A 27,778-nucleotide genomic window follows, 5' to 3' on the forward strand; every position below is an offset into this window, starting at 1 on the left:
ACAGAAATCCCACACACAAATATCCGTTGAGTATGTCCAAGGGACAAAACTCTTAATAGCACGAATGCGACTCGCCGCATTGGTTGGTTTTACGCGATATTGATATATTAGAACTGATATTAAAAATATATTACAGAGGGGAATGAGGTTCTTCGCCTTTACGGATGTATATAACCTCTTTGTCTGGTTTATACTTTTTTCTATATGTATATTTCATTCTCCTGTGTACATATTAAGTTCAACACATTTTCCCATGCTGATAGCACTATGCATTTATTGTAAACTTTTAAGACTTTTAATATGCAAAAGTACATTGTTTATACATGTAGTAATTGAACTTACATGTATCCAAGTATCAGTACAGTAATGATTCTATCACGATTCATTGGCAAAATTAATGTCAACCAGCTACTGACTCAAATATCAATACATATGGACGTCAAAAGTATTATGTATTATTATATCTCATGTAAAACACTTAATGCAAATTCCATTTCTCTCAAAATGTACTAATTTTAATGTCTCTCACGCCGATCCGCGTTTTCGAATAATCCCCGGGTAACACTTTTAATAACACGGATGGTATTTCAACAAGATATAGACTTTTCATCATCCGTATAAAAATTCGTTGATATGCAAGCAGAACTTTGTTGCAGAATAAAATTCAGTTGCTATTAATATTTTTCTTGTCAATTAGGGTGTTATTGATATTGTCAACCCTCAAACTGTATTAACATAATACATTTTTCAATACCAACCTCATTGCCATGTGTTATTTGTATAATGTATCATCTAGCACATGTGCTTGATAGAAGATATATTGCACCCATGGATAAATTGATCACTGTAATCCATCTCGATAAAATGCATGTATTGTGGGTGGATATACACTCCTTGAAGTATTTTATTTGTTATTTGTGGATATTTTTTCTCGCTTTTTCTTGTTAATTTTTGCTCAGAAAATGTTCATTCAATTGTACATCTAGTTACTGTCTCTGACCGTTAACATATAAATTAACATCCATTCAACAACATGATCGTAAGTGATGAACTTTAGAACGGACTCTTCATAATTAACGGCAGGATATACTGTGATGAAAGTTTTGATTACGCGGCTGTGTACATCGCGAATTGATAAGCGGGTCTCTTATAAATTGTTGGATTGTTTACTTATATTACGGTACTTACTTTTGCATGTTATTGTCTTAAAACCAGCCGTCTTGCTTGGAATAAAATTCGATTAGCTATGATAACAAAATAATGTTACAGGATAGTTATTTTTTGTAGATTCTATATATTATGTAATATCGTTCGATCGATTTTAATCTTTGATAACAAGTGTTACGGGAAATAAATTAAAGTATATATATAATATGATTTGATCAATTTTATACTTTAATTACGAACGTTACAGGATAAGTTTCTTTGATCAGTTTTACTCATTAATAACAAATATCTTTGTTCAAGTATCATTTGATTGGTCCTAATGTGACAGAAAAATTGATTCATGCAAGTATGGGATATCATTCGTTTAGTTATTTCTTTTCAATAACAAATGTTACAAAGTATGGCAAATGTTACAAAGATCAATTTTACCCGTACAAGTTTTGTCATAACTAAGAATACTGTATGAATTATATTCGTCTGTTATTCTCTCTAAACGATTTATTACTGCGAATAAAATAATTTATGAGCATGTTGATATTTTGTATTACATCTGTTTTCACCAAGACTGTTTTTGCAATATTTGACTGAGCATATTTTTGCTCTTTTCATGTGTTGTAAGTTAACAACCGAGTTAGTCATCATCGTACACATTATATATATTGAAATCTGGTTTTTTAACTTTAAATTTTCATATATATTTTTATCATGTTTGGTCGCTAGATTGTTATTCAGTTAGATGTGTCAACCTTGTTTCGAAATATTCCGTTGAATATAGAGCACATACAAACATTATTCAATGATCATAAGTATATTAAGACCTTTTTGACCTCTGCACCTTGTCAGTATTTTATTGTGTTCGATGCAATAAAGTACTGTATGGTTGAAACATTTAAAAGTGAACTTTAAGTTTACAAAAACGTACTTGATATGATACAAATGAAAAGGAAAAACTGATATTTCTTCTCTATTATACATAATTATATGCAGTTTCTTTTATGCTGGTGACATTTATAAATCACCTACCGTGATGGTAATAGTAGATTTTAAATAGAAAAGCTAGGTAACCGGTACTCGTTCAATCTTAATAATACTTGAGTGTGACGTGATACTGTCCGTCAACAGAACATGTTTGAATAGATATTTTCAGTGTTTACAAAGTCGGATGAGAATGTACATAGAAAGGAAGTACATGTAGTTGTGTTAATACAAAAAGGAAATTATCAAGGACCTATAAAGTTTAAATAATTTTATCTGCCATACATAGATCAGTGTAAGTGCGGATAATGTAGGAATAAAAGTTTAGAATTTGTTTCAACATATCAAGGTTAGAATTGATATCTACGGACCGAAGATACATACATTCAACATAAATATGTGCGGAATTTAGTGTCTCGTCGCTATAACCGTCATTATATTTCAATATAAGACTAGTTTTGCAGATTTATTTGCAGTTAAAATATGAACCAAAGTCGCTTACTGAAAAAGATACCAGCCTCTTTGGGTGTTTTCCCAAAACAAACATATACTAGTAGTATTGACAATATAATAAAGACATTGATAAATAAAATTAGTATGATATTAGATGATAATTATAATAATTAAGATGATTATATTTATTTAACGATGAAAACATTATTGTCTATGTGCTAGTCTAGTCTAACACTTACAAAGTGTCGTCAGTAATTATGCAACAAAGTACATGTTATCTCATATTACAGAGTTAAGTTCATCTTTCTAATTAAAGAGATAAAATCAGCACTAACAGATACATTTGTAAGGGCTCAGTATAATATGTGAACAAGATACATTTGTACCTATAGCAAATATCCTTTGTGTAAGAAGAGCGTGACTTTCTACAGACCAAGCAAGCTGACGATCATATTGAATATAAATGTATCACTTGATATTGATCGTTACGCTGGAAAAAATTCACACAAAATATTATTTAAACATAACATAGGTGATGTATCGATTATCTGACCTATTTTAGTGTTGCCGATACGTTTTGACACAAGGGAGAATGTTGCTATTAAACTCCCCCATGCATAAAGTTATCTTAAGCTGTATTGACCCACATGAGATAAAATTTTATTGTGTGTAATAAGCACTCTGTAATAAATAGTTCTCTATCTCAATGCAAACGACACTGGTTGAACACGAGATAGATGTTTTGATTTAAAAATTAGTATATATATGAACTAGGTGATGTTTATTTGGCAGAGGGATGTGCTTAATTAATGCATTGCTATGATTGTAACGAGGTGTATTTAGCTTTGGGAAGTTTTTTCTTTGCGTTTCTCCACTTAAATTAAGTATAAACGAGGAGAACTGACATTAGTCGCTGGTGATATGATATAGTCTGACATTAAAATCTCTTATTATGTAAATATAAAATGAGATAATTAACGTGCATAGTTGATGTTGCCGGAGACAGAAAATAGATATACACTTACATTGAAGGGATGAAAACATGTTAATTAAATTTGTGATGGGTCGTCGTTAAGGGTTATAAAAAACGAAAACATTGTGAAGACTATTGTTTTTCAGTCGTTAAAATGTCCTAGTTTTAGAATATACATTTCATTGTCATATGAGGCTACGAATCTACGCCTATATGCAGTTTTAGAATTGGTCATTTCCGGAATAACAATAAACATAAGTAGAATCGAATGAGACAGTATGGTAGTGTTTCTAGTGTTCAAGAGTTCAATGTCTGTAAAATAGACCTCATTTTATTGATTGACTTCTATTTATAGATCGCAAGCTCTAAAGACAAGCCCTAATTACCCGATGTACCGCTCTACTATGACGAAGCTGGATAAACGTTCAAATTGACGGGACAGTTCTGTACAAGGGAAACAAGTATAGGAAGATGATAATGGATTTAACTATGCTAGATCTCTGGGCTGAGCAAGACAGAACGTGATTATTCAGTAATGTTCAGACATGGTGTTCAACTATACATGTGTTTTATGTGATCTACAAATGGAGTATTAACATGTGTTTCTGTGACGATAATGATCATTATATGATTGCACGTGCATAACGTATATCCACTTACGAAGTGATTAACTGTCATTATATGCTTTGATAATAAGTATGTATCTGGAATTTAAAGGATAGTTTTTTTACATCAAGAAAAAAATACAATCCAAAAAGTGTCTTAAAATCATTGAAAATTGTACGTTTACACCTACACACATGCAAAAAGCAACATGGACTTTTTCACTATTTTGTTTACATTGGCAGTGGTCTGTGTTGTGTTTGTTTTGATATTCGGTAAAGAGAACATAAAAACGCTCTTGGAATCTCTTTTTCTGGGTAAGTATTTTTTTTTACATTTGTTTCCGTCCTGTTGCAAGAACTTGATTTTGGAGACCGGAACCATAATGCAGCCTTACTATTGGTCAATTTGGAATATTTGCTAAGAAATATCGATCAGAGTCCGGAGTTATAACGTTTTATATAACCTTGGACTCATGTGGAGAAGTTGACAGTTATTTGCGGAGATAAGATTAGTACTGCTACAGAATATGTGAGCACTAGTTAGGTTAATTGCACGTCGTAATGTAACTGAAATACTGTTGAAAAACGGCACTGAGAATTCAACCTGTATAAAATAATGTCTAAACTTAGTTGGGACAGTACGTTATACTTCTTGAACTTTGATTTAAAACTTCTAATTTTGGTTTTAAGCCTATTCTGGTCGCGTATAAGACATCATTTATATGGTCTTGCAACCTTTTATTAAACCACTTTTTTTCTGTTTCAATATTTGCTTTCAGTAACTTTACCCACTCCTATTGTTCAATGTTTGCTTAGTTGACTGTTGAAATATATGTATTGAAGTGGAATTATGATTATTTTGACATAGATTTCATTATCATTTTGACCCGCTCCTAATGCATACATTCCTTTGTAAACGCATTGAATAGATATTTGCACGTTGATTTAATTATAGCCAGTTCAGTACATGAATAACGATATTTGTATTTTTTCCACAAGCATCTAGCAAGTAACACTCCACAATCATTGTAAGCTTACACAATATGTCTCGTTCCTGACTTTACCAATAATGGGTCAATAGCACCTTCCTTGACTTTAACTGAACTTCGGTAAAAACAAAAACGACTAACTAACACTGCCTTATCTCAAACCATTTCATTAATTTATAAATCACGTTGCAGAACCAAAGAGAACGAATAATGAATGAAATGAATCCAGTGTCACTGAAGTATAACAAAGTTGCGTGTCATGTCATATCCATGTACCGCCATAAAAAGAATTGTATTCGACTAGACGTTTGTCTTCAGTACGGTGTTCCGTTTGGACCTTCGATATTTCTATTTGTAAACCCCATATCTCGAAAGTCGAAATCACGAATGTGCGATGACACGATGGTGAATGTCGAAATCACGATGAGGAAAACTCAAAACTACGATGGTGAAAGTCGAAATTTTCATCATCGTGGTTTCGTGTTTTCATATACGTGCTTTCGACTTTCGTCATCGTAGTTTCGACTTTCATCATCGTGGTTTCTGCTTTCACCATCGAAAGTCGAAAGCACGATGATGAAAGTCGAAAGCATGATGATGAAAGTCGGAACTACGATGATTGAAAGTTCGACGGTGAAAGTCGAAATTACGATGATGAAAACACGAAACCACGGTAGGGAAAATGCGTGGTTTTGTGATTTCGACTTTCACCATCGAAGTTCCGTGTTTTCGTCATCGTGACTTTGACTTTCATCATCGTGCTTTCGGCTTTCATCATAGTAGTTTCATTATTTCGACGTTCAGGAATAAAAATTCTCGATAGTTCAAACGAAACACCGTAAGAATGCTTATGCTCTGTTGCTGTCAGAAAATGGTGTAAAATAGTGCGTGCGTGCGTGTATTATATATTTGTTTAACAGCTTTATTATTTAAAGATCCCATTCAAATTCTAGAAATAGCGATTTCTTTAAAACATTTATTAAATTAATGTTCATAACTTTACAAAATAGTCAACATACGGCAGGTCGATTATCAGACTAGACGTGGTGGCCTATTGATGCCTGTGATCCAGTTTAAATTAACCGCTACATAGCGTTATACAAAAGTTATTAAAATGCTTCATGACATGTCTATTTTTGCAGAAGAGGATACAGAAAACGCTGAGGTGATCGAAGAAAATGTGACCTTTGCTTTGGAGAAGTTCGGCAAGACACCTAGGCCAACTTGGTCTGAAATGCCAGAGGTTTGTATAGATGAGAACATAACGTATTTGAGCCGCGCCATGGGAAAACCAACATATGGCTTTGCGACCAGCATGGATCCAGACCAGCCTGCGCATCCGCGCAGTCTGGTCAGGATCCATGCTATTCGCTAACGGTTTCTCTAATTGCTATAGGCTTTGAAAGCGCGCAGTCTGGTCTGGATCCATGCTGGTCGCAAAGCCACTATGTTGGTTTTCTCATGGCACGGCTCATTTATCTTTTAATGATATTCAAAGATTACAAAACATATTTTTGTAGTAATATATGAACAAATATACAAAAAAATATATATAAAGGTGGGCATGAATCTATGTGTATTGGTAATGGCTTTGATTTAGACTTTTTAGAACGCCTTTAAGTGTTTATACTGCGTTAGCTTGTTCCTAGACATTTATGGCCAAATTTTTGTTCAAGTGGTTGCTAGATTTTATGTTGTTTATATAGAACCTGCGACTTTTTTTTTCTGAAACACTACCTGTTTATTTAGTTTAAATTCGTCTAATTGAATAATTTATTTATATAACAAGCGTGGAATTATTCCAGGAATCAAATTAGCCGTGTCACTCTGCTATTGGATAGTGGAACTATTTACAACCAATAAAACACAGGGGCTTGAATTGAACGTTTAGAATGAATGTTTTTGAAGATCTTTTCATCCTCAAGTAGTGAAAAGTCGTTGTCATATCGGAGCTGTTGATTGCAAAGGAATCCCAACATATAAAATGATAAATCCAAGTTTATCCCGCTTTATTTAACAACATAATATATTTAAGAACATAATATTTCAGTTACCTCCAAAACGTGGGACTATATATATCTGTAACTTGCCCAGTTTAACCAAAACATTTTTAAACAAGGAGGTATTTGGAACTTGAATTAATAATATTCATTCTGAAGCAATGTTGTGTTGTTGTGTATGATTTTTTACATAGATTTGTACTTAACATAAAATACATTCCTATAGAGATCATGTTTAATAGTTTCAAGCCAAGATTCTAACATAAAATGTTAAACCAGAAACTAATATATATTCAACAAGTTTCTGGCTATGAAAACTGAAACGTTTTCTTGCGTTGACTATAAACTTAAATGAATGCATGTATTTCTTATATTTGTTTCCTAGGTATCGTCCAGTGGCATTCTCAAGATAATCACTTCCCACGAAATACAACTTCACGAGGTAAGTTTAGATATACGTTGAAATATATTGTGTCTATTAATTGACTGAATCTCAAATAATAGTATTATTGATAATTTAGTATTAAAATCACCTCGATATATAAGTTCTATCATGTAATGAAAATAGGCATGCCATTTTTATCGAAACATTATAATACAGGTCGCCCTTCCTGTTAAAAAATGTGTAGGATGCTATTCATTAATAAAACCAGGTTACTGAAGATATAGTCTGACCTCCTACTATAGATAATCCTTTTTTGTTTTAATCTTTTAATCATTTCTCTTACATATTCTGATTTGGTCTTTTTTGCTCAGTTTATTTTAGAAGAGAAGGGACATAACTAAATAAATTTTAATATGTATTAGGAGGAGGTTCGAGCCTCACTCGGGGCGTTGAATTCTTCATGTGAGGAAGCCATCCAGCTGGCTTACGGAAGTTAGGTGGTTCTACCCAGGTGCCCGCTTGTGATGAAATAATGCACGGAGTGGCACCTGGGGTCGTCCTCCACCATCAAAGCTGGAAAATCGCCATATGATCTATAATTGTGTCGGTGCGACGTTAAAATTAATCTGTGTTCAGACCCTGTGTTTTTGTTCAAAGGATATAACTGCTGAGGCTGTTCAAATTTTGTGTAATTATGTCCCTTTTCTTCTCAAAACACTAGATAATCAGAGCCAAGAAAGATCGGTCAGAATATATATTAGAGAAATGATTAAAAAAATTAAAAAAAAAAGATTATTTAGTCGGTAGCCAGACTAGTTCAGCTTGAGCAGAAACACCATGGTAGTTCTCTTGATTATTTTGTTACAATGACTTGAAAATGTGAGGTTTACATAATGATAATAGGAAATTTTCTTGAAATTAAAAAGACATAGTGTTGATTTAACTAAACTTATAAAGGATAAAAAACGAACTATTTGCTCTATACATTCTGGGTCGTGTGTCTATTATTGATAACTGCACCACCGTCTAAGTGTAACTACTAACATACTCGTACATGACGTTAAGTCATGACTTCCGTTTAGATAGCACAATTACTAGAAGTCTGTGTGTTCTGAATATTTTATTGTTTGTGTATCGATTATATTGGCTTACTACACTTATGGGAAATGTCGATAAGATTTTCATTAAGACATCACTTTTATCACCACTCTTCAATTGTTAATATTACGAGGCTTGTGTCGTTTCTGTATAATTATTAAGTATAGGTTAATAAATGGGAGAGCGGTGCCTTTGAGTGATAATGGCCCTGGCAAGGTGATAATAGCCCGAGGGCTTTAGCCCGAGGGCTATTATCTTCTTCCAGGGCCATTATCACTCAAAGGCACCGCTCTCCCATGTATTTACCTGTTTATTACATGTTTACCTATAATATGGTAAGAAGTGTTTTTTGTGTCATTTTTACGGGTATTTGCATCTTCTGGCACAATAAATTTCAGCTTTTCAGTTTCTATATTATTTGTATAAGAGTCTATTTACTGTATAAAATCAAATACCTGGATAGTTGTACTTTCTTGCCTATTGCATAATTTCGGGATAAAAATACGATATTTCACGAAGAATACACGATGTTACGCTCAAAATGATAACATAAAACGGAAATGTTCGTTGTTTTACCTCCCCGAAACGCCATGACGTCATTTCTGTTTACGGACGTTAATTTCCCGCGCTAACGCCAGGGCCATTATCGATAATGGCCCCGGGGCTTATTATGATAATGTGATAATGCATGACGCAATGCGATAATGGGAGAATTTTCAGCAAAAATTTGTTACTATTTTTAGGTACTCATGTAATAATAATACATTATAAAAGGTGGTACAGGGATCACATAATTCCATAATGGCAAGAGAGCTGAATGGTTTATATTATCAATAATTAGATATCAAATAGTAATGCTTATTATGTTACCAATATAATTCATTATTAGCATAATTATTAAAATTATTTTTTATTATTAGTGGTATTATTATTATTATTATGATTATCGACATATTATTGTCGACACGCTCTTTATTTTTATGACCCCTTCGAAGAAGGAAGGGTTTATTGTTTTGCAGATGTCGGTCGGTCGGTTGGTCTGTATGTAGACCAATCCGTTTCCGGATGATAACTCAAGAACGCTTTGGCCTAGGGGATCATGAAAGTTGATAGAAATGTTGGTCATCACCAGCAGATGACCCCTATTGATTTTAAGGTCTGTTTGTCGAAGGTCAAGATCACAGTGACCCTGAACAGTTAAACGGTTTCCGGATGATAACTCAAGAACACTTGGGCCTATGATCATGAAAGTTGATAAGGAGGTTTGTCATGACAAACAGATGACCCCTATTGATTTTGAGGTCAGTATGTCAAAGATCAAGGTCACAGTGACCCGGAACAATTAAACGGTTTCCGGATAATAACTCAAGATTGGTTGGGCCTAGGATCGTGAAATTTGATAGGGAGGTTGTTGATCACCAGCAGATGATCCCTATTGATTTTGAGACTAGTAGGTCAAAGGTCAAGGTCACAGTGACCCGAAACAGTTAAACCCTTTCCGGACGATACCTTGAGAACGCTTGGGCCTAGGATCACGAAACTTAATAGGGAAGTTGATCATGACCAGCAGATGACCCCTGTTGATTTTGAGGTCAATAGGTCAAAGGTCAAGGTCACATTGAACCAGAACAGTAGAACTTTGTTTACAGTGAGCAAATAATTTCTGTTTCTGATTCAGTTACTGAATGCATCAAGGGGGGCGCATTTCGTGTTCGACGAGCTCTTGTCTGTTTTATATTTGTCAATATGCTTACTCCTGTATAACTGGAGCCTAAAAATCTACCAGGAACTTCTCACCAGAAATATTGATGTAAATATAGTATGACGTCGACGAAAGAACGCGTGGACCAGAGGTCCATTATGGTTATAGCGCGTAAGGCAAGCTGTGCCATTAACCGGTTTTTAAATGCTGGACGAAATGACTGTTTTATCGTTATTGTTATAGTAATGTTTATAAACACGCACACTCTGAGTAGACTTCTCGGCTTCACTATCTCGTCTTGGTAAATCAGCTTATAACGATATACACTGTCAAAAAAGGTTAAATCAAATTAAGAGCTTAACGAAACTTTCGTTTGTTTTAATGCATTGAGTATCTAATGCATCTGGTAAATGCACAAAAAGTGCAATAAACAGCATTTGATCGAAAACAACATTCTTAATTATTTTGTTAGCCTATAATGATTCAGCACGTTATGTCCGCCGCACCAGACTGCATAAATTTGTTAGGACGTTAGGGTGCCACTTTTCAGTCAGCAGCCAGTGTTGGTTGCATTCACCGAAAAACTGATGTCTACTTTTCTTCAGATGACAGTCATTGTAAAAATAATATCCAAATGTCAAGTCAATCATTCTATTTGTATAGTCTTTTTTTTTATTTTGGTATATCGGTTGCTTCAGTACACTTTGGATATTGAATATCGATCAGGTTCACAATGATCATTGTTCCATTCCATGTTTATGATACAAAATCGATTAGCAGTGGATTAAAAGCCCCTTTTTACTGTTGCAGTTGATGTTTGAAATAATCACCTCAGAAGCGACATATCTGAACAGTTTAAAGGTTCTTGATCAAGTATTTGCCAAGTCGGAAGAATTCAGTTCCAACGAACCTGGTAAATGTATTCTAACAAAGCAGGAGCGTCATGTTATCTTCTCAAATACTGAGGATATACGTAAAACTAGCGAAAGGTAAATAAAAAGTACGTTTTTAAAATACTTCTCGTGAACAGTCTCGATTAAACCGAATCTTCTTGTATTTCGCTTTGTTGCGTTCAGTGCTTCCAGATTTATTTACGAACAGCTATTTTCAAGTACCGTATGGCGACCCTTAATGTCGCCTTGTTCTTGGGCTTTGTTTTGCAATTATTTCTAGTCCTTTAAAACCACGATTTCAACAATAGGTTTCCGCTTACGGTGCTATGGTACCGAGGGGTCTTGCACGTTTCACTTGGTTCTGTTTTACTCTTTCAAAATCTTTTCTGATAATTTATTTTCTACACGAATTAGTGTCTTTTTTTTCAACAGAACTGTAGTCAGTTAACTGGGCCAGCAATATTGAATTACATATAAAACAGTTTAAATCCCAGGGAATACTTTCGTAAGAGGCGCATTCATTCTTTGCCTAGAGAGAGGTTCGAAATAAACACGACGTGGCACTTCAGACTTCAAACTATAAAATTTTCTAAAATAAAATGACTAACAGATTTTGAAAGATTAATCTGTTTTCTTACCTTTCAGATTTTTGTCTGAGTTAGCTTCCTCTTGGAGAAAGTCCATAAAGTTACTGGAGATTTGTGATATTATACAAAAACATGCCAGCAACAATTTTTCTTGCTATGTGCTTTACTGCAGCAACCAAGAATATCAGAATAGAACGGCAACTGCATTGAAGTAAGTTGTTCTGTGTTTTTTCTCTTTTTAGCTCACCTGAGCACGAAGTGCTCAAGGTGATTGTGACTCGTCATTGTCCGGCGTCCGTCGTCCGTCAACATTTGCCTTGTGAACACTCTAGAGACCACAGTTATGACCCGATCTTTATGAAACTTTGTCAGAATATTTGTCTTGATGATCTCTAGGTCAAGTTAAAAACTGGGTTATGTGGGGTCAAAAACTAGATCATAGGTCAGATCAAAGGAAAAGCTTGTGAACACTCTAGAGGCCACAGTTGTGACCCTAGTTTTATGAAACTTGGTCAGAATGTTTGTCTTGATGATTTCTAGGTCAAGTTTGAATCTGGGTTATGTGGGATCAAAAATTAGGTCACCCGGTCAAATCAAAGGAAAAGCTTGTGAACACTCTAGAAGCCATAGTTGTGACTCAATCTCTATGAAACTTGATCAGAATGTTTATCTTGAGGACATCTAGGTCAAGGTTGAAATTGGGTTACGTTGATTTAAAAACTAGGTGACTAGGCCGGATCAAAGGAAAATCTTGTTAGCACTCTAGAGACCACAATTTAAAATTTAAACTCATGAGATTTGTCAGAATGTTTGCCTTGATAACCTCTGGGTCATGTTCGAATCTGGGTTATGTGGGGTCAAAAACTAGGTCATTCGGTCAAATCAAAGGAAAAGCTTGATAACACTATAGAGGCCACGTTTATGACCCTATCTTCATGAAGCTTTGTCAAAATGTTTATCTTCATGATCTTTAGCCCAAGTTCGAATCTGGGTCATCTTGGGTCAAAAACTAGGTCACCTGTTAAAATCAAAGAAAAACCTTGTGTATGCAATAGAGGCTGCATTTTTCATTTGATGCGTATGAAAATTGGTCAGAATGTCTGTCTGCATAAAATCTCGAAAACAATTTTATTTGGGTCACGTGGGGTCAAAAACTAGGTCACCAGGTCAAATTTAAGAATAAGTTTTCTACACTCTAGGGGCCACAATTTTCATTCTATCTTCATAAAACTTGGTCAGTATGTTTGTTATCATAAAGTCTTGGACGATTTTAAATCTGGGTCACGTGAGGTCAAAATCTATGTCACTATGTCAAATCAAAGGCTACATTTTTGCCCCAGTCTTCCCGAAACTTTGTCAGAATGTTTGTTTTCTTGAAATCTTGGACAAGTACGAATCTGGGTCATGTGGGGTTTAAAACTAGGTCACTAGGTCAAATCAAAGAAAATGTTTATTTACACTCAAAAAGACACTTGTTTGGTCTAATCTTAACGAAAATTGGTCAGAATATTGTCTCCATGAAATTACTAGGTCACACATGTTTGCACTGTTATGGTGTGTTACTCAAGTGAGAGACCTAGGGCCATCTATGCCCTTTTGTTTTTTGTTTGTTTTTTAAGGGGTGTGGGGGTATTTGTTTTGGTTTTTTACATATTTACTTCAACACGATAAACTTGTGTGACCATCGTCTTTACAATTTCTATTTTACTCGCATATGGCTAGGACGTCACGCAAAGTGAAACACTGTGTTGCGGCAATGTTCGATTGGCTGTGGTTGTTAACATGTGTCACATCGCCTATGAGACACGTGCATTTTACTGGACGTTGCACATGGAATGCGTGCGTGTGACTTTTCAAAATATCGCCACTAGTTGGTAGTCTGAGATTATTCTTGAAACTCGAACTCAAAAAGAATGCAGCGGTAGATTAATCAGAAAAAACAAAACAGAAAATAAAGATATGGACCTTAGTTAAGTCATATAAAGAGAAGTATACAATTGTGTTTACAGTACGCTTGTCACATACTTTAAACATGCATGGGATGAAATGTAATGTCAAATCAAAAGAGGGTTGGTTCTATATCAACGACTCATCAATGTTAAATGTGAAATATATTTATTTTAAAACGTCTTGACAAGACTTAACTCATACATTATATCGGGGTAACTTGTAAAACACTGCCTTCCTGATAGGATATTGCGTTTAACAAAATGTACATAGCTTTATTTAAGACAAAAAATCGCAGTTAACATTTGGGTATGAAATATATAGGTATACAAAAAATGTATTTAGATTGTTTCTACTTCCACACATACATTAAGTACAACAATGTGTTTCAGACCAAAATGGGGAAATACTTCACCATGACCTATTTCCGATATTTTTAGCCCACCATCATCAGATGGTGGGCTATTCAAATCACTCTGCGTCCGTGGTCCGTCGTCCTTCCGTCCTTCCGTCATTCCGCCCGTTAACAATTTCTCGTTATCGCATCTCCTCAGAAACTACTGGGGGGATTTTGACCAAACTTTGTCAGAATGATGTATTGGTAGTCTAGTTGTGTGCCTCTGAAAATCAGATTGGTTCAACAATTTTTGAGTGAGTTATGGCCCTTTGTTTATTTTTATAATTTACATAGATTTACATAGTGAAAAACTTTGAAACACTTCTTGTCCAAAACCACAGGGCCTAGGGATGTGACATCATCTAGTGGTCCTCTATTAAGATTGTTCAAATTATTCCCTTAGGGTGAAATATGACCCCGCCCTGGGGGTCACATGGTTTACATAGACTTATATAGGGAAAAACTTTGAAAATATTCTTGCCTAAACCACAAAGCCTAGGGCTTTGATATTTGTAATGTAACATCATCTAGTGGTTCTCTACCAAGTTTGTTCAAATTATACCCCTAGGGTCAAATATGGCCCCGCCCCGGGGGTCACATGGTTCATATAGACTTATATAGGGAAAAACCTAAAATCTTCTTGTCCATAACCTGCAACATTCAGATTTGGACAACATGTATAGTTTTGAGTGGCAAGTTGAACCTTTACATGAGTTGACCTTTATCTTGACCTAGTGACCTACTTTCACATTTCTGTAGCTACAGCCTTCAAATTTAAACCACATGCATAGGTTTGTGTACAGAAAAAAAACTTTGACCTTGTCATTGACCTAGTGACCTACTTTCACATTTTTGAAGGTACAGGCTTCAAATTTGGACCTCATGCATAATTTTATGTACCGAAATTAACTTTGACCTTGAGATTGACCTAGTGACCTACTTTCATATTTCTGTAGCTACAGCCTTCAAATTTAGACCACATGCATAGGTGTGTGTACCGAAAAAAAACTTTTATTTTGACATTGACCTAGTGACCTACTTTCACATTGTTGAAGGTACAGGCTTCAAATTTGGATCACATGCATAGTTTTGTGTTTCGAAATGAAATTTGACCTTGATTTTAACCTAGTGACCTACTTTTTCATTTCTCAAGTTACAGCCTTCAAATTTGGACCACATGCATAGTTTTATGTACCGAAATGAACTTTGACATTGAGGTAGACCTAGTGACCTACTTTCACATTTCTGAAGCTACATGCTTCAAATTTGGACCACTTGCATAGTTTTGTGTTCTGAATTGAATTGAAATTCGACCTTGATTTTTACCTAGTACCTACTTTCACATTTCTAAAGCTACAACCTTCAAATTTGAAGCACATGTATAGATTTAGTGTACCAAAATGAACTTTTCTTTGAAATTGATCTATTGATATACTTTCACATTTCTCAAGCTACAGCTTTTAAATATAGACCTCATGCATGGACCACATGCACAGTTTTGTGTACCGAAATGAACTTTGACCTTGATTTTGACCTTGAGCTAGTCTGGAAATTTGGAACATTCAAAAATGGCCCAATGGCGGGCGCCAAGATCACTCTGTGATCTCTTGTTAGTTGTGTTATCTTTTTCGTTTACATTGTTTCAATTGTATCCAAATGTTGCATACTTTTCAATGTTCCCCTTTGGGTCAATAGATCTCATGGCAATTGGAATGCAAAATCTTTACACTTGTTCATGGTTCCGTTGAAGGAAGTGCATTTGAACTTTAAATTGTCAATAATCGTAACCGCTCTGAAGTCAACCGAAACGGTTGTATTACGTCATTGTATGATGTTATTTGTCTGGGGGATTGCATGCACTGTTTATTTACAAGAAAGACATTTCTTACCACGAGTAAGAAAAATGATAAATTTGATTTCATGTATTTCAGAAAAAGACCTGACTATTTAAATGCGCTAGCGACTTTGGAGAAACACGAAGACTGCAAATCACTTTCTTTAACGTCGTTTCTAATATTACCTGTGCAAAGAGTACCACGACTTTTGTTACTTGTGGCAGCAATTTGTGAACGGGTAGACAAAATAGATGATGAAAAGAGAAGAAAATCTGATCTTGTTGCTAATGAAAACCGTAATAATGAAAAGAGCAGTATCAAAAAGTCTGCGATGTGTGCTATGAAGGCGCTGAATAAAGTATGTCTTATCTGATTCCTTTTTAGAACCTAGTTAAGTCACTGGACATTTTCATTTATGTAAATTTTCTTTGCACATTGAAGGAGATATTTTAAGAATTTCAGTTTTTTTTTTTCGTATCTTGGGTCATGTCATTGTCTAATAGTTAGGGACAAATATTCAACTTTTAATGTTGAAGACATTGGCCAAATCAGGAGAAAAAAAACAATCACAAATCGAATAGTATCTTAAATTACATTATTCTTTGTCCTTGTATGTAAGAACTGTTATCATATTCTTAAATATGGATAGCAAATGAACACAGAAATTCTTATGTATTATTCATTGGAAATATGTCCTTGTTAGATGAGAGCTTAGTTCCAAGGTTCCGTATGGAATAATTTATGTAATCCCTTCATGTAGGTGGCCAGACAGAGTGATGATGCTGTAAGAAGAATGCAACAAACAGAGCAGATGATTAGCCTTGACAAGAAGATAGACTTTCCTCTTAATGTAATATACAGATTGTATCATAGTTTTAATATCTTTGTTTAAAGTAACTCTGTTCCATTTGTAATTTTGTGCAATGTGATTGTAGGGCAATGGCGTGTGTGGAAGGAGTTTTCAGTCACAGCATCTCGCTTTTGTTAGCACTGAATAACAAAGTACATCTTGTGTTGGTATTATCTGAAAGACTGTCAATCTCAAAGATCCTTATACATCTCAAACAAAACCTCCAATGTATTCTTAACATTGCCACTTGACTGTCTGTCTGTCGAATTTCCAGTTTGCAAAACAAAAAACAAAAAAAAACAGGGTAACAATGTGTATAATCTTGTTCTCTACTAACACTTAGTAAATTTTACTCAGTAAATGATTCATTTGCCTATAAAACATAAGAGCAGACCGCCACATTTACAGAAGTTACAGAAAAGACCAGATATTAGTGAAAGCAAAACGACTATTTTTTTTTTCAATAAATATCCTTATCCGCTTTCATCATTACTGTACACAGTTATATAATAGTTATATTGTTGAGTTCTATCTATGTTTTTTATGTTTCAGAAAATGGCCAAAATACCTTTGATCTCGGCATCAAGGTATTTGGTGAAACAAGGGGCCGTGACGAAGATTGTAAACGAGGCAAGCAATCGTATAATCTTCAGCAGTTCTAAACCTAGCAAAAAGATTAGGCATATTTTCTTATTTACTGATGTGTTGCTAATTACGAAGAAAAAAGGGTAATCTTTTAGTTTATCTAATTGATTTATTTTGATTTTATTGTTCACAGGCAGTCAATGAAAAGATATGTATCGTTAGTCTTTGTTAATTAATTTATCAGCCTAAGTTCAGTGGATAAAAAAAATATATTGATCAAGTGTATACGCATGAAATTGTAACATTTCTAACACCGTCAAGATGTTCACCAAAGTTAACAATATATTTTATAACACTGTGTATCAATAAAGCAAAATGGCAACATTTTAATCCGTTCAGTGAAACTTTAGTCATTATTATTACGAACTATTACAGTTTTCCTTAGTACGAGACGAAAGAAAAGAGTAAAATTATCGTCCTTATTAATGTGTCTTCTTTAGGAACTATCTATGTGGAATGTGTTTGATCAAATTTCAGAATGTCAGAATGAATTTAGTTTTACAAAGACTAAAGATATATGTTTAATATTAGTAAAAGAGATTAAAACTTTGTTGACTGTCATAGACAAGTACACTGTACATGATAAACATTAAAGTCGGTACACGTGTATATTATGGAGAGATATATTTAGGTTCAGGAAATCTATCTGTAAGTACATTATAATTGTTTTCATTTTCATTATCTTTATTTGTTGTACTGAAATATATGAGCGCAGTTTGAGAAAGGATTAGATAAAGACTAGGTTATTTTGTGTGTTTCTTTTGTTAACGAGAAGAAACCAGGTTTAGGGACAACTTGTACATTATTTACCTTACTTACCACAGCTGATATACTTTGGTTTGCTTATTTATACTAAACCTTTAACATTGAGTACAATATTTTTGATATGTGATTAAATTTTCATTGATTATCTTGAACAAGTGGAAAATAAACAAAGTCGGTAGAAATTTCAAGCAGTCAAGACTGTATATTTGCTTTTATAATATGCGAACAGAAAAGTGCACCGTAGATAACGCTAATCCTGTACAAACAGGCAAGTAATAATGTACGTGGTTGCATGTTCCAGATGCATTTTTAATTGGTATGCACTTATGTTCATTTATAGCTCTGTTTGCATTGAAAGATATAGATGCACCTTGGTAAGATTTTTCACAATCAAAATGTAGCATTACATAGCCAAATCTAATGTGTCACAGAAAGTTGATTGATGTTTTGCCAGTGCACATGACTGTTCTTGTTAATCAATATCCACTATACTGAAACAAGTCTGGACCGTATAGGGGCAATTTGATACGTTTATTTATCTAATATTATAGAAATTTTCTATTTATTCAGGGACAGATACAAAGTTACAGACTATATTCAACGTAATAAACTAGTTATTGAAGAAATAGATAATGTTGATACGTATACAAGAGTTCTTCCCCATGGTGTGCCTAGCGGGTGTAGCAATCTGTTCTTGCTGGTGATGCTAGAGAATTGTGAAAAGAGACAAGTGGAAGAGGTTTATGCATGTGACTCTGCGTATGTAATTAATTCATATCTATACTACCTTCAAAAATGTTAAATGAGCCGCGCCATGGGAAAATCAACATAGTGACTTTGCGTCCAGTATGGATCCAGGCTGGTCTGGATCCATGCTGGTCGCAAAGCCACTATGTTGATTTTCTCATGGCGCAGCTCAGATGTTAAATGTTGCTTTTGTAAGTGAACTTGCTGTGCGTGTTAACATTCTACTTTGATAGTTAAAATATCCTATCTTAATTTATAGAAGCAGATAACTCTCAGCTTTACGATGTATTACATGCACATCATCTATAAAGAAATACAGACTGTTTCGAACAATGGTAAATGTGATTTCCGTATCTTTATTTGAAACTTTTTGACATCATATTCTTTGAATTGTACTGGTGCTTGATCGTTGTAACACTAGAAGTCCTGTCTATGGTAATGCTTTACTAATGTTTTAAAGTCATAAGTTTGCAGTACTTTTGTATGGCACATGACGCATTTTAACCATTTTCATTAACGGTGTTATATTTTGCATTAACTAAAAGGAGTGACAGAGCTAGATGGGTGGAGGCACTAACACCTTTAAAAATTACAGAGAATGAACAGATATATGAAAATTGGGGTAAATTTACATTGTTTTTATTTTAACTAACCTTAATATCGAATAGGTCCTCTTTTTACCCGTTCTTTCAGACTTTTGCAAATTTTAAATTATTGCACATCAGCATATTGTCCACGTTCATTGAAATCTTTAAACTTGACTCGGGTTATAATACTTTAATAGCAGTGTGATTAGATGTCCAGGAAACAGTCATGGAACCTACCGTACATAGATTATGAGAACTGTTTCTACAATCTATGTAAAATGAATACGTTTAGTCTCTTCTAAAGTTGAAATAATTTATCTTTATCTTATTTGCTAACTTTAATGCAGCTGAAGATGGCAAAATGTCTATTTGTATTTTTACAACGGTATTATTATTACAGACTGTCCACAAGTGAAATGCGTAAAAAGATATGTTGCTAAGGAATCAGATGAACTTACTCTGGAACTTTTAGATGTTGTTAATGTTTTCAAGAAGCTTAAAGATGGTAAGGAAATAATTCTTGTATACAAACGCATAGAAATATAAATTTCAGTGTGAAAACATCCAGTATCAAACTGTACCTATTTCTTAAAAGCAGTCTGGAAATTCTCCTAATTATACCATCGTGATATAAACACAGAATATATTTCAGATACGCTTTGATTTTCACATATGTTGAATAGGTTTTGTCCTCAATTTTCGTTATACCTTGCTAGAAATTATATAAAGGCCTCTATGGATGAGTTATATAATTTCATAGCTCAATGATTCTGTAGATGCAAACACGCTTTGAGACCATTCGGTTACTGGTAGCTAAGAAGGGAGGGAAATGAATATCTGTTTGGAGGAAACATTTAGTCGTGGATAATATCTATCTGTGATTTATGTATGGCAAATCTGGTTTAAGAATAGGCATCTATCAAATGCAGAAATAGTGGGTAGGTCAAATAACTATAATTGTATAATAAGTTTTTTCCATAATAATGGATTTTAACTCGACAATTCAAAGAATATCTAGAGCTAATGCACTCACCCTTTCATCCGCGTCTCGGTTTTGTCAATTTTTTGTATGTGAGCTTGTGTCTCAATACCCACTTATGGGAATGGATTCACACATTTGTTCTGGGTGATGATCTGAGACGCGTAGACTGAAATATATAGGCTCAAAACTGTTATTATTTTTACATAGAGAATGATAGGTTAGTGCCGTAGATGAGAAAGTTTATCTGGCGAGGTGGAGGAGGTTATCGGGTGAGCCGAAGGCGAACCTGATAACGTCCGGAGCCGAGCCAGATAAACTTTCTCCATCTTGGGCACTAACCTATTATTCTATTTATCTTGTCATTACTTCATTTTCCGATACTTGGCAATTTATTTTACAAAAATAAGTGTGCGACAACCGCTTTAATGACGTCATATTCGTAATGACGTCACTTATATAATGACGTGATTACCGGCAAAATCGCAATAACTTCTTCGTTTTTTAATAAAAACTCATTATTTGACCACTCATTTTCTTAGTTCGGACATTACCAACACAATGATGATGGTTTCGTTGCAAAATTTCTTATGACAAAAATATCGATCATAAGGTCACATGACCAACTGACCGTATATCACTGGTCACATGATCAACTGACGGTATATCAAGAAAGATATACGGCACCCTGATATCGGGTCGAAAATAAGGCAAGTGGCAGGATAAATGAAAGTATACTCCTTTTTCGTTCATATATTTTACTATTTCAGTTGCAAGGGTGTTGGATAGCCCACAGGTGGCAGTAACGTACCTAGGATACAGTATGGATCCATGAGCCATATGCACTTAAATTTACTACAATTATAATGTTTTCTTAGGGAAAAAATGACAAAAAGCCATTTTGAAAAAAATTTTGCTTCTGTGACAATGAGCCATGAGAAAGGTGATCAAGAACAGTTTGACATGTGCATTGCTTCCAGGTCCGTATTTTTTTTTCAAAACAATATTTCCTTATCAATGGTTGGCCGCCTTTTCGGCAAAAGATTAATCTTTCAGAAATATCTTACTTCAAAACCCAGTTCCAAACCGTTTACGCATCACGAGCGAGCAACGGCATACGAAACGATAGTGATTTCTCCACCCGAATAAATCCCACACATTTTTCGCATCGAAGTCTCCCCCCTAAAACACATCAAGCTCACAGTGCGAGTTTAAAATAACGTAATAACCGTTCATAACAGACTAAACACAAAGTAACAAGACCGAAAACTAGGTTCAATCCTACTTTGTTACTTACAAATTCGCTATTTAACATTTTCGCTTTCGGAAATTACCTTCGCCTGCCATGATTACCGTTGACAAGACGGTGGTTGTAAAGAACGTTTTCATTGGCGGAGACAGTTTACGTATTTCAAACGTAGCGATAAAATCCAAAGAATACCCGAATATAAACAAGCAGCGATGGCTCACGAGGATTATTTACCAAATTCAAATAAATAACAACTGGTAAGTAATTAAGTAGAATTGAACCTTATTTTTAGTCTTGTCAGTTTACATTTAGCCTATTCTGACTGCTTGCAGTGCTATTTTTAATTGAAATGGTGTACTTGATTTGTTTTACGGGGGAGACTTCGGTGCGAAAAATGTGTGGGATTTATTCGGGTGGAGAAATCACTATCGTTTCGTATGCCGTTGCTCGCTCGTGATGCGTAAACGGTTTGGAACTGGGTTTTGAAGTAAGATATTTCTGAATGATTAATCTTTTGCCGAAAAGGCGGCCAACCATTGATAAGGAAATATTGTTTTGAAAAAAAAAATACGGACCTGGAAGCAATGCACATGTCAAACTGTTCTTGATCACTTTTCTCATGGCTCATTGTCACAGGAGCAAAATTTTTTTCAAAATGGCTTTTTGTCATTTTTTTCCTAAGAAAACATTATAATTGTAGTAAATTTAAGGGCATATGGCTCATGGACACATACTGTATCCTAGGTACGTTACTGCCACCTGTGGGATAGCCGAGCGTTGCCATCTCCTCTGGCAGCTCTTGTTTACATGTTATGTTGTTATTGTCACATTTTAGGAATGTTTGAGGGTGAGAGAATAAGAGACGGTGAAAGGGGCTGGTTCCCTTCAAATCACACGGTAGAAATAGAAAATGACCACGTGAGAGCTCGCAATACACGTATGAAATATAAACTGATGTCAGCAACAGAGAATTATGGGAGGTCAAAGCGTATTCAAGAACCAGCTCAGAAGATACAGAATACAACTGAGTCAACATGATAGTGATTTCTGCTTGTGGTTTTATTTCTAAATTGAGACAATATTGTCTTGGGAGAGTTGGACCAGTCTTTTACTGTAACAATAATTAAAGAAAATAAGCTGAATTCTGCTTAGTGGGTACATGACTTTGTGTATTTGTCTTGGTATATTGAATCGTATCGAGCTGGCCACATAGGTTAAAAATGTTGTATTGCTGAAATTTCATATTTAGCTAAAGTTACGTAACTTCACTGTAAATCCCAATAATTAACTCGTTATACTTCGAATAACATAAAAATCGGCCGATATCTTATATGAAAGTGATATAAGTGCACATTTTGTTCAACTTCTTAGGCGAATTGAGTGCTTTAAGCGGCCGTGTGTTTTGAGTTTATTTTAAAGTGTTTATAAAGTCCTATTACATGGCTGGAACCATCTTTTAAACACAAAACTGCTACTTCAACTCAGGTTATACCATTAAATCATCTCTTTTTTGCATTTGTTTCAACTGATTTTAAATCAAAGGAAGTACGTGGACCAAAACTTAAAGAAATGTCGCCTTGCTTTTCCCTATGCTTTACAAATGAAATCCATCCATCCGCACAAGCAATGCATTCGATATGACCATACATTACCTTTATATTGCATTGTACAAGAGATCTCCTGCTTGTTATTGAACAAAGTTGGTAATGCTTTGGTACCTGCGGTTGTACTTGGGTGCGCTGAAGAACACTGATTCAGCTGTATATATGTTATAAACACAGCCTTCGGCGTATAGATGCAGATGACAAAGCATCAATTTTCTAAGTGTCTTTATATGCAAATGTTGATACTTTTGTAAATATAGTTTTGTAATGGCCAAACATCACCTCCGAGCGAGAAATCAAAATAGCTTACAACATGTCTTTCATAATGTGTATAGCTTTTGAGTGACGCATAACAGTGGTATGCTAATAAATGTCTTTTTGACAAAATATTTTGTTAAAGTTAAGCAAAGGTTACGATCTAATATTACGTTATGCAACTGAGGGTTTCGTTTTGAGAACTTAAACTTGCGTTTTATATCTAACTTGATCAAGTACTATTGTGCTTGCTTTGCTTTTAAGAATGCCCTGTCTCATCTTCTGTGGCATTATATTTCTTTGTTAACGTTCAATATCCCTTTTTGTCGGTCAGTTATTTTGCAAATACAAAATTCAGATTTTCCTTAAAAATAATCCTCCGCATCTTTTGAAGTTGTAATTCCTATATTTTATGCTGTTGCAAACATCGAACATGGAGATGTATTTCTCCTTATTATATGCCTTCCTATAAATAGAAACAAATTGTACATGACGGAATCCTGTAATTAATGCCGACTCGTTACTAAAACGATACATGCCGTGTCGATAAAAGGCAATGGCGTGCATGAAGTGGTCATTGCCACTCCCAAAAATATATATAAGCGCTCGAGCTATGCCTTCGTGCCGCTATAGACTGTGTCGTGCCAATAAGTGTATAGTAATAACAGTTTGTTCTGAGGTATTGCTGTATATTGCTTGTCAAACATTTAATCAGATTTGGTACTAAAGGGGAAGTCTAGAGATATATAAAGTATATAAATATAATGTATGTTAACCCTTTACAAGTACAAGTTTAACATCCCCTTACAAGGTTTAATATTCATTTTCAAGGTTAAAGTATAGTTATTGTATCCGCTCTGCTGTTGTGAAAGGCATCAATGCTGTTACACATGTGCTATGAGCGTAAATGTACTGCTTCATCTTTGATTAAACTACTCGTAATATACATAGTATGTGTTCCTGCCTTGGCAATTTTGTAAAGTACTGGCATTAATACATGTATAGGATGTTGTTATACACAACATTATGTAGAGACTTACCCTAAGCCTTCTTTACACAATGGAAACAATCTGTTTATAGGGTGAAATTATTCAGTGAACACCGTTTGTCAATCCTAATCCTGTCTATGTTATATCAGTGCAATGGAAAAGTAAGTTATATATCTTAAACGCTATGCAGAATAACGCAGTCATGCATTTAACAGTCCTGGAATTGATTTCTTTGGTTTTTGTCATATTTCTAGATGTTTTTCCATACTTTGACGCATATATATGGGTAGCAGAGATTGGTCTCTTTCCAGCATTAGCTTTTTCAACATATTTTACCTTGTGAAATTCTGTGTTGACAAATTTCACCACTTTCCCCAGGGCATTAAGTGATTTGATCTCTACATTGTTTCCATTTCAGGCTGTTAATTATTGTATCAATTATGCATGATCTTTTCATGCGTAGGGGTAAAAATTGCATGGTTTGCATGAGGTACTAGGTCAGAATTCACCTAAGCCTACAATAAAGTCTTAGCGGAGTTGTCTCCATTTTTCCAAATATTTTACCCGGGATCATTTTTTTCAGCTCAAGTAACGTTGTTGTTTTTTTTTTCAGAAAATGATACTTTAATTATTTTTCAGACCGTGTACTTTGATACAGTTAATAATACATATATCTACAATAGGTAATGCCTACATGAAGTTTGTATTTTTAGTTCCACTGCCTACATTATGTGCTTTGTGACACAGACATGTCTTTTTGTTGTTATTAATGGAATTTACTAATATCATATACTAGTAACACTTGACAATCTCTTATTGCATTAACATTCCATTTGTTTTAAGAATTTAACTTTAAATTTGATCTTTCATTTATAGTCACCTGATATCTCTGTTAGAATAATTTGTTTTCTATATCAAATTACAAATATTTGAATTAGAGTGTTACTGTATCAGTACTGTTGATAGAAAGTGCAAATTTCATACATGTATTCATGTTAAGAAACGTACAGAGGGCACAGTTATCATGTGTGTCTAACGTGTTTTATACAGTACAGTTGCGTTCAAAATTAATGTCCGACAGAACTGTTAATGTGCTAATTATATCAACAAAAGTCAAATGATAACGAAAAAAAAGAGAGAAAATGGATTAAGTTTCAAATCTGAATTTCCCGATGAAAGCTGTTAAACATTAGTACACGTATATTAATCAAAGAGCGATAACACTGGAAAATTGGGTTACATGATGTCTACAATCCCTTTATACAGCATGTTTTCGTTAAGATTCCATTAAATATAGGAAAACTATACCTGAATGAGGATCAAAGTTTGGTAAAAATCAAATATGATTACATGTATTTCATTTTTATTGATGTAAAATGCTTGGTATCTCTTTTTTATGTAGTATTATGATCTGTTTATCCGTATACATTATCATATGGCATATATTTTGTCTTACTATTAGTTTCAGTGCGAATAAAATAACTTTTATATTATTTTTGTATCTTACTCAGTGAACCATTTTATGTAACCAGTATGTGACATTCATGTTTTTCAGTCAACCCATATTGCTGTTTGCTTACATAATGCTGTTTAAAGTTAAAATATGTTACGAGAAGAAGTGCCACAGGTTTTATAACATAGAATATTTGAAGGATTAGAAAAAAATCGAAACTAAGCTGAGAAGTAATAACTTTTATATGAAGTGTAGGCGAGTGGTCATGTGCTTGTTCAAGACAGGTATACTTTACGAGATTTGTGGCCATTACAGATGTCATCGTTTTGACCGAACCTTTAAAAAATCTAAATTAGGTAAGATATTTAACACGAAACATTTGCTGGTGATTCCAGAGCCGTTTAATCGGTCGGTATATTGATGAAAGTCACCGAAAGCAAATGCGCAACTGTCCGAGAATTTTAAGCATGATGCCTGGTCATGACACAGCGTACAGAAATTAAGTATGCAACATATTCTCACTTGATCTAAACAGAAAATGTACAGCAGAATTTGATGCGGCATATTTTAAGAATTTTGGAGTTTTTTCTAAAATAACTGAAAAGATGAATTACTGTGACAACGCAATCAAATGGTGCTATGCTGGTGACCACCCACTGTGGTTGCCGCTTACATTCTCTGGTCCGTAAAGGTCTACCGAAGAACAACTGGCCTATTAAGAGCCTTTTCTTACAAAAAACTTCAGGATCAGTTTGACAAACCCAGTTAACCATGACACGATAATAGACTGGATTGAGTTTCGGCTAGGTGAAGATATGCTGCAAAAAACCCGCCTGAATTCACTCAAAAAGTAGAGGGGACAAACAGATCTATCAAAAGAAGCTTACCGAAAAATGTTACATTTACACCAAACTTCCCGGGTAGAGGCTAAACAGCGCTGTACACTCGATAAACAATGGTCCGGAGGAATCCTTAATAAAACTGTGCAAGGCGGCACAATGTCCAATACCAGAGGAGAGTCGAGTTGCTTTTTATCATTCCAGTTCTTTTAATTTTTATGCCCCCGAAGGGAGGCATATAGTTTTTGAACCGTCTGTCTGTCGGTCTGTCCGCAATTTTCGTGTCCGGTCCATATCTTTGTCATCGATGGATGGATTTTCAAATAACTTGGCATGAATGTGTACCACAGTAAGACGACGTGTCGCGCGCAAGACCCAGGTCCGTAGCTCAAAGGTCAAGGTCACACTTAGACATTAAAGGATAGTACATTGATGGGCGTATCCGGTCCATATCTTTGTCATCGATGGATGGATTTTCAAATAACTTGGCATGAATGTGTACCACAGTAAGATGACGTGTCGCGCGCAAGACCCAGGTCCGTAGCTCAAAGGTCAAGGTCACACTTAGACATTAAAGGATAGTGCTTTGATGGGCGTGTCCGGTCCATATCTTTGTCATCGATGGATGGATTTTCAAATAACATGGCATAAATGTGTACCACAGTAAGACGACGTGTCGCGCGCAAGACCCAGGTCCGTAGCTCAAAGGTCAAGGTCACACTTAGACGTTAAAGGATAGTGCATTGATTGGCGTGTCCGGCCCATATCTTTGTCATCGATGGATGGATTTTCAAATAACTTGGCGTGAAT

The 27,778-nt window shown here is 34.8% G+C and overlaps 1 protein-coding gene across 4 annotated transcripts; it reads left to right on the forward strand.

Moving 5' to 3' along the window:
- Positions 1-1,039: 1,039 nt before the first annotated feature.
- LOC123528550 (ephexin-1-like) lies at positions 1,040-26,169 on the forward strand. 4 transcript variants are annotated; one of them, XM_053522163.1, is made up of 13 exons: positions 1,040-1,180; positions 3,924-4,488; positions 6,305-6,405; positions 7,548-7,604; positions 11,158-11,336; positions 11,886-12,038; positions 16,103-16,364; positions 16,767-16,856; positions 17,409-17,584; positions 18,837-19,025; positions 19,559-19,635; positions 20,001-20,105; positions 22,664-26,169. In XM_053522163.1, exons 2-13 carry the CDS (start codon positions 4,383-4,385, stop codon positions 22,864-22,866), a joined length of 1,698 nt encoding a protein of 565 aa, XP_053378138.1. In that variant the 5' UTR covers positions 1,040-1,180; positions 3,924-4,382; the 3' UTR covers positions 22,867-26,169. The 4 variants fall into 4 exon arrangements, with proteins under 4 accessions (XP_053378138.1, XP_053378137.1, XP_053378139.1 ...); XM_053522162.1 differs by lacking the exon at positions 1,040-1,180 and adding an exon at positions 2,109-2,491; XM_053522164.1 differs by lacking the exon at positions 1,040-1,180 and adding an exon at positions 2,109-2,437.
- The last annotated feature ends 1,609 nt before the right edge of the window (positions 26,170-27,778 follow it).

This window comes from Mercenaria mercenaria, chromosome 13 (assembly GCF_021730395.1).
Source record: "Mercenaria mercenaria strain notata chromosome 13, MADL_Memer_1, whole genome shotgun sequence".
In the NCBI taxonomy this organism is placed as follows: domain Eukaryota; kingdom Metazoa; phylum Mollusca; class Bivalvia; order Venerida; family Veneridae; genus Mercenaria; species Mercenaria mercenaria.

Bases quoted from the DNA above. Each gene is read 5' to 3' on its own strand.
- LOC123528550 (XM_053522163.1), top strand. From the start codon at position 4,383: ATGGACTTTTTCACTATTTTGTTTACATTGGCAGTGGTCTGTGTTGTG. The intron at 4,489-6,304 runs GTAAGTATTTTT...CTATTTTTGCAG, and splicing joins CTTGGAATCTCTTTTTCTGG to AAGAGGATACAGAAAACGCT. The intron at 7,605-11,157 runs GTAAGTTTAGAT...TTACTGTTGCAG, and splicing joins ACGAAATACAACTTCACGAG to TTGATGTTTGAAATAATCAC.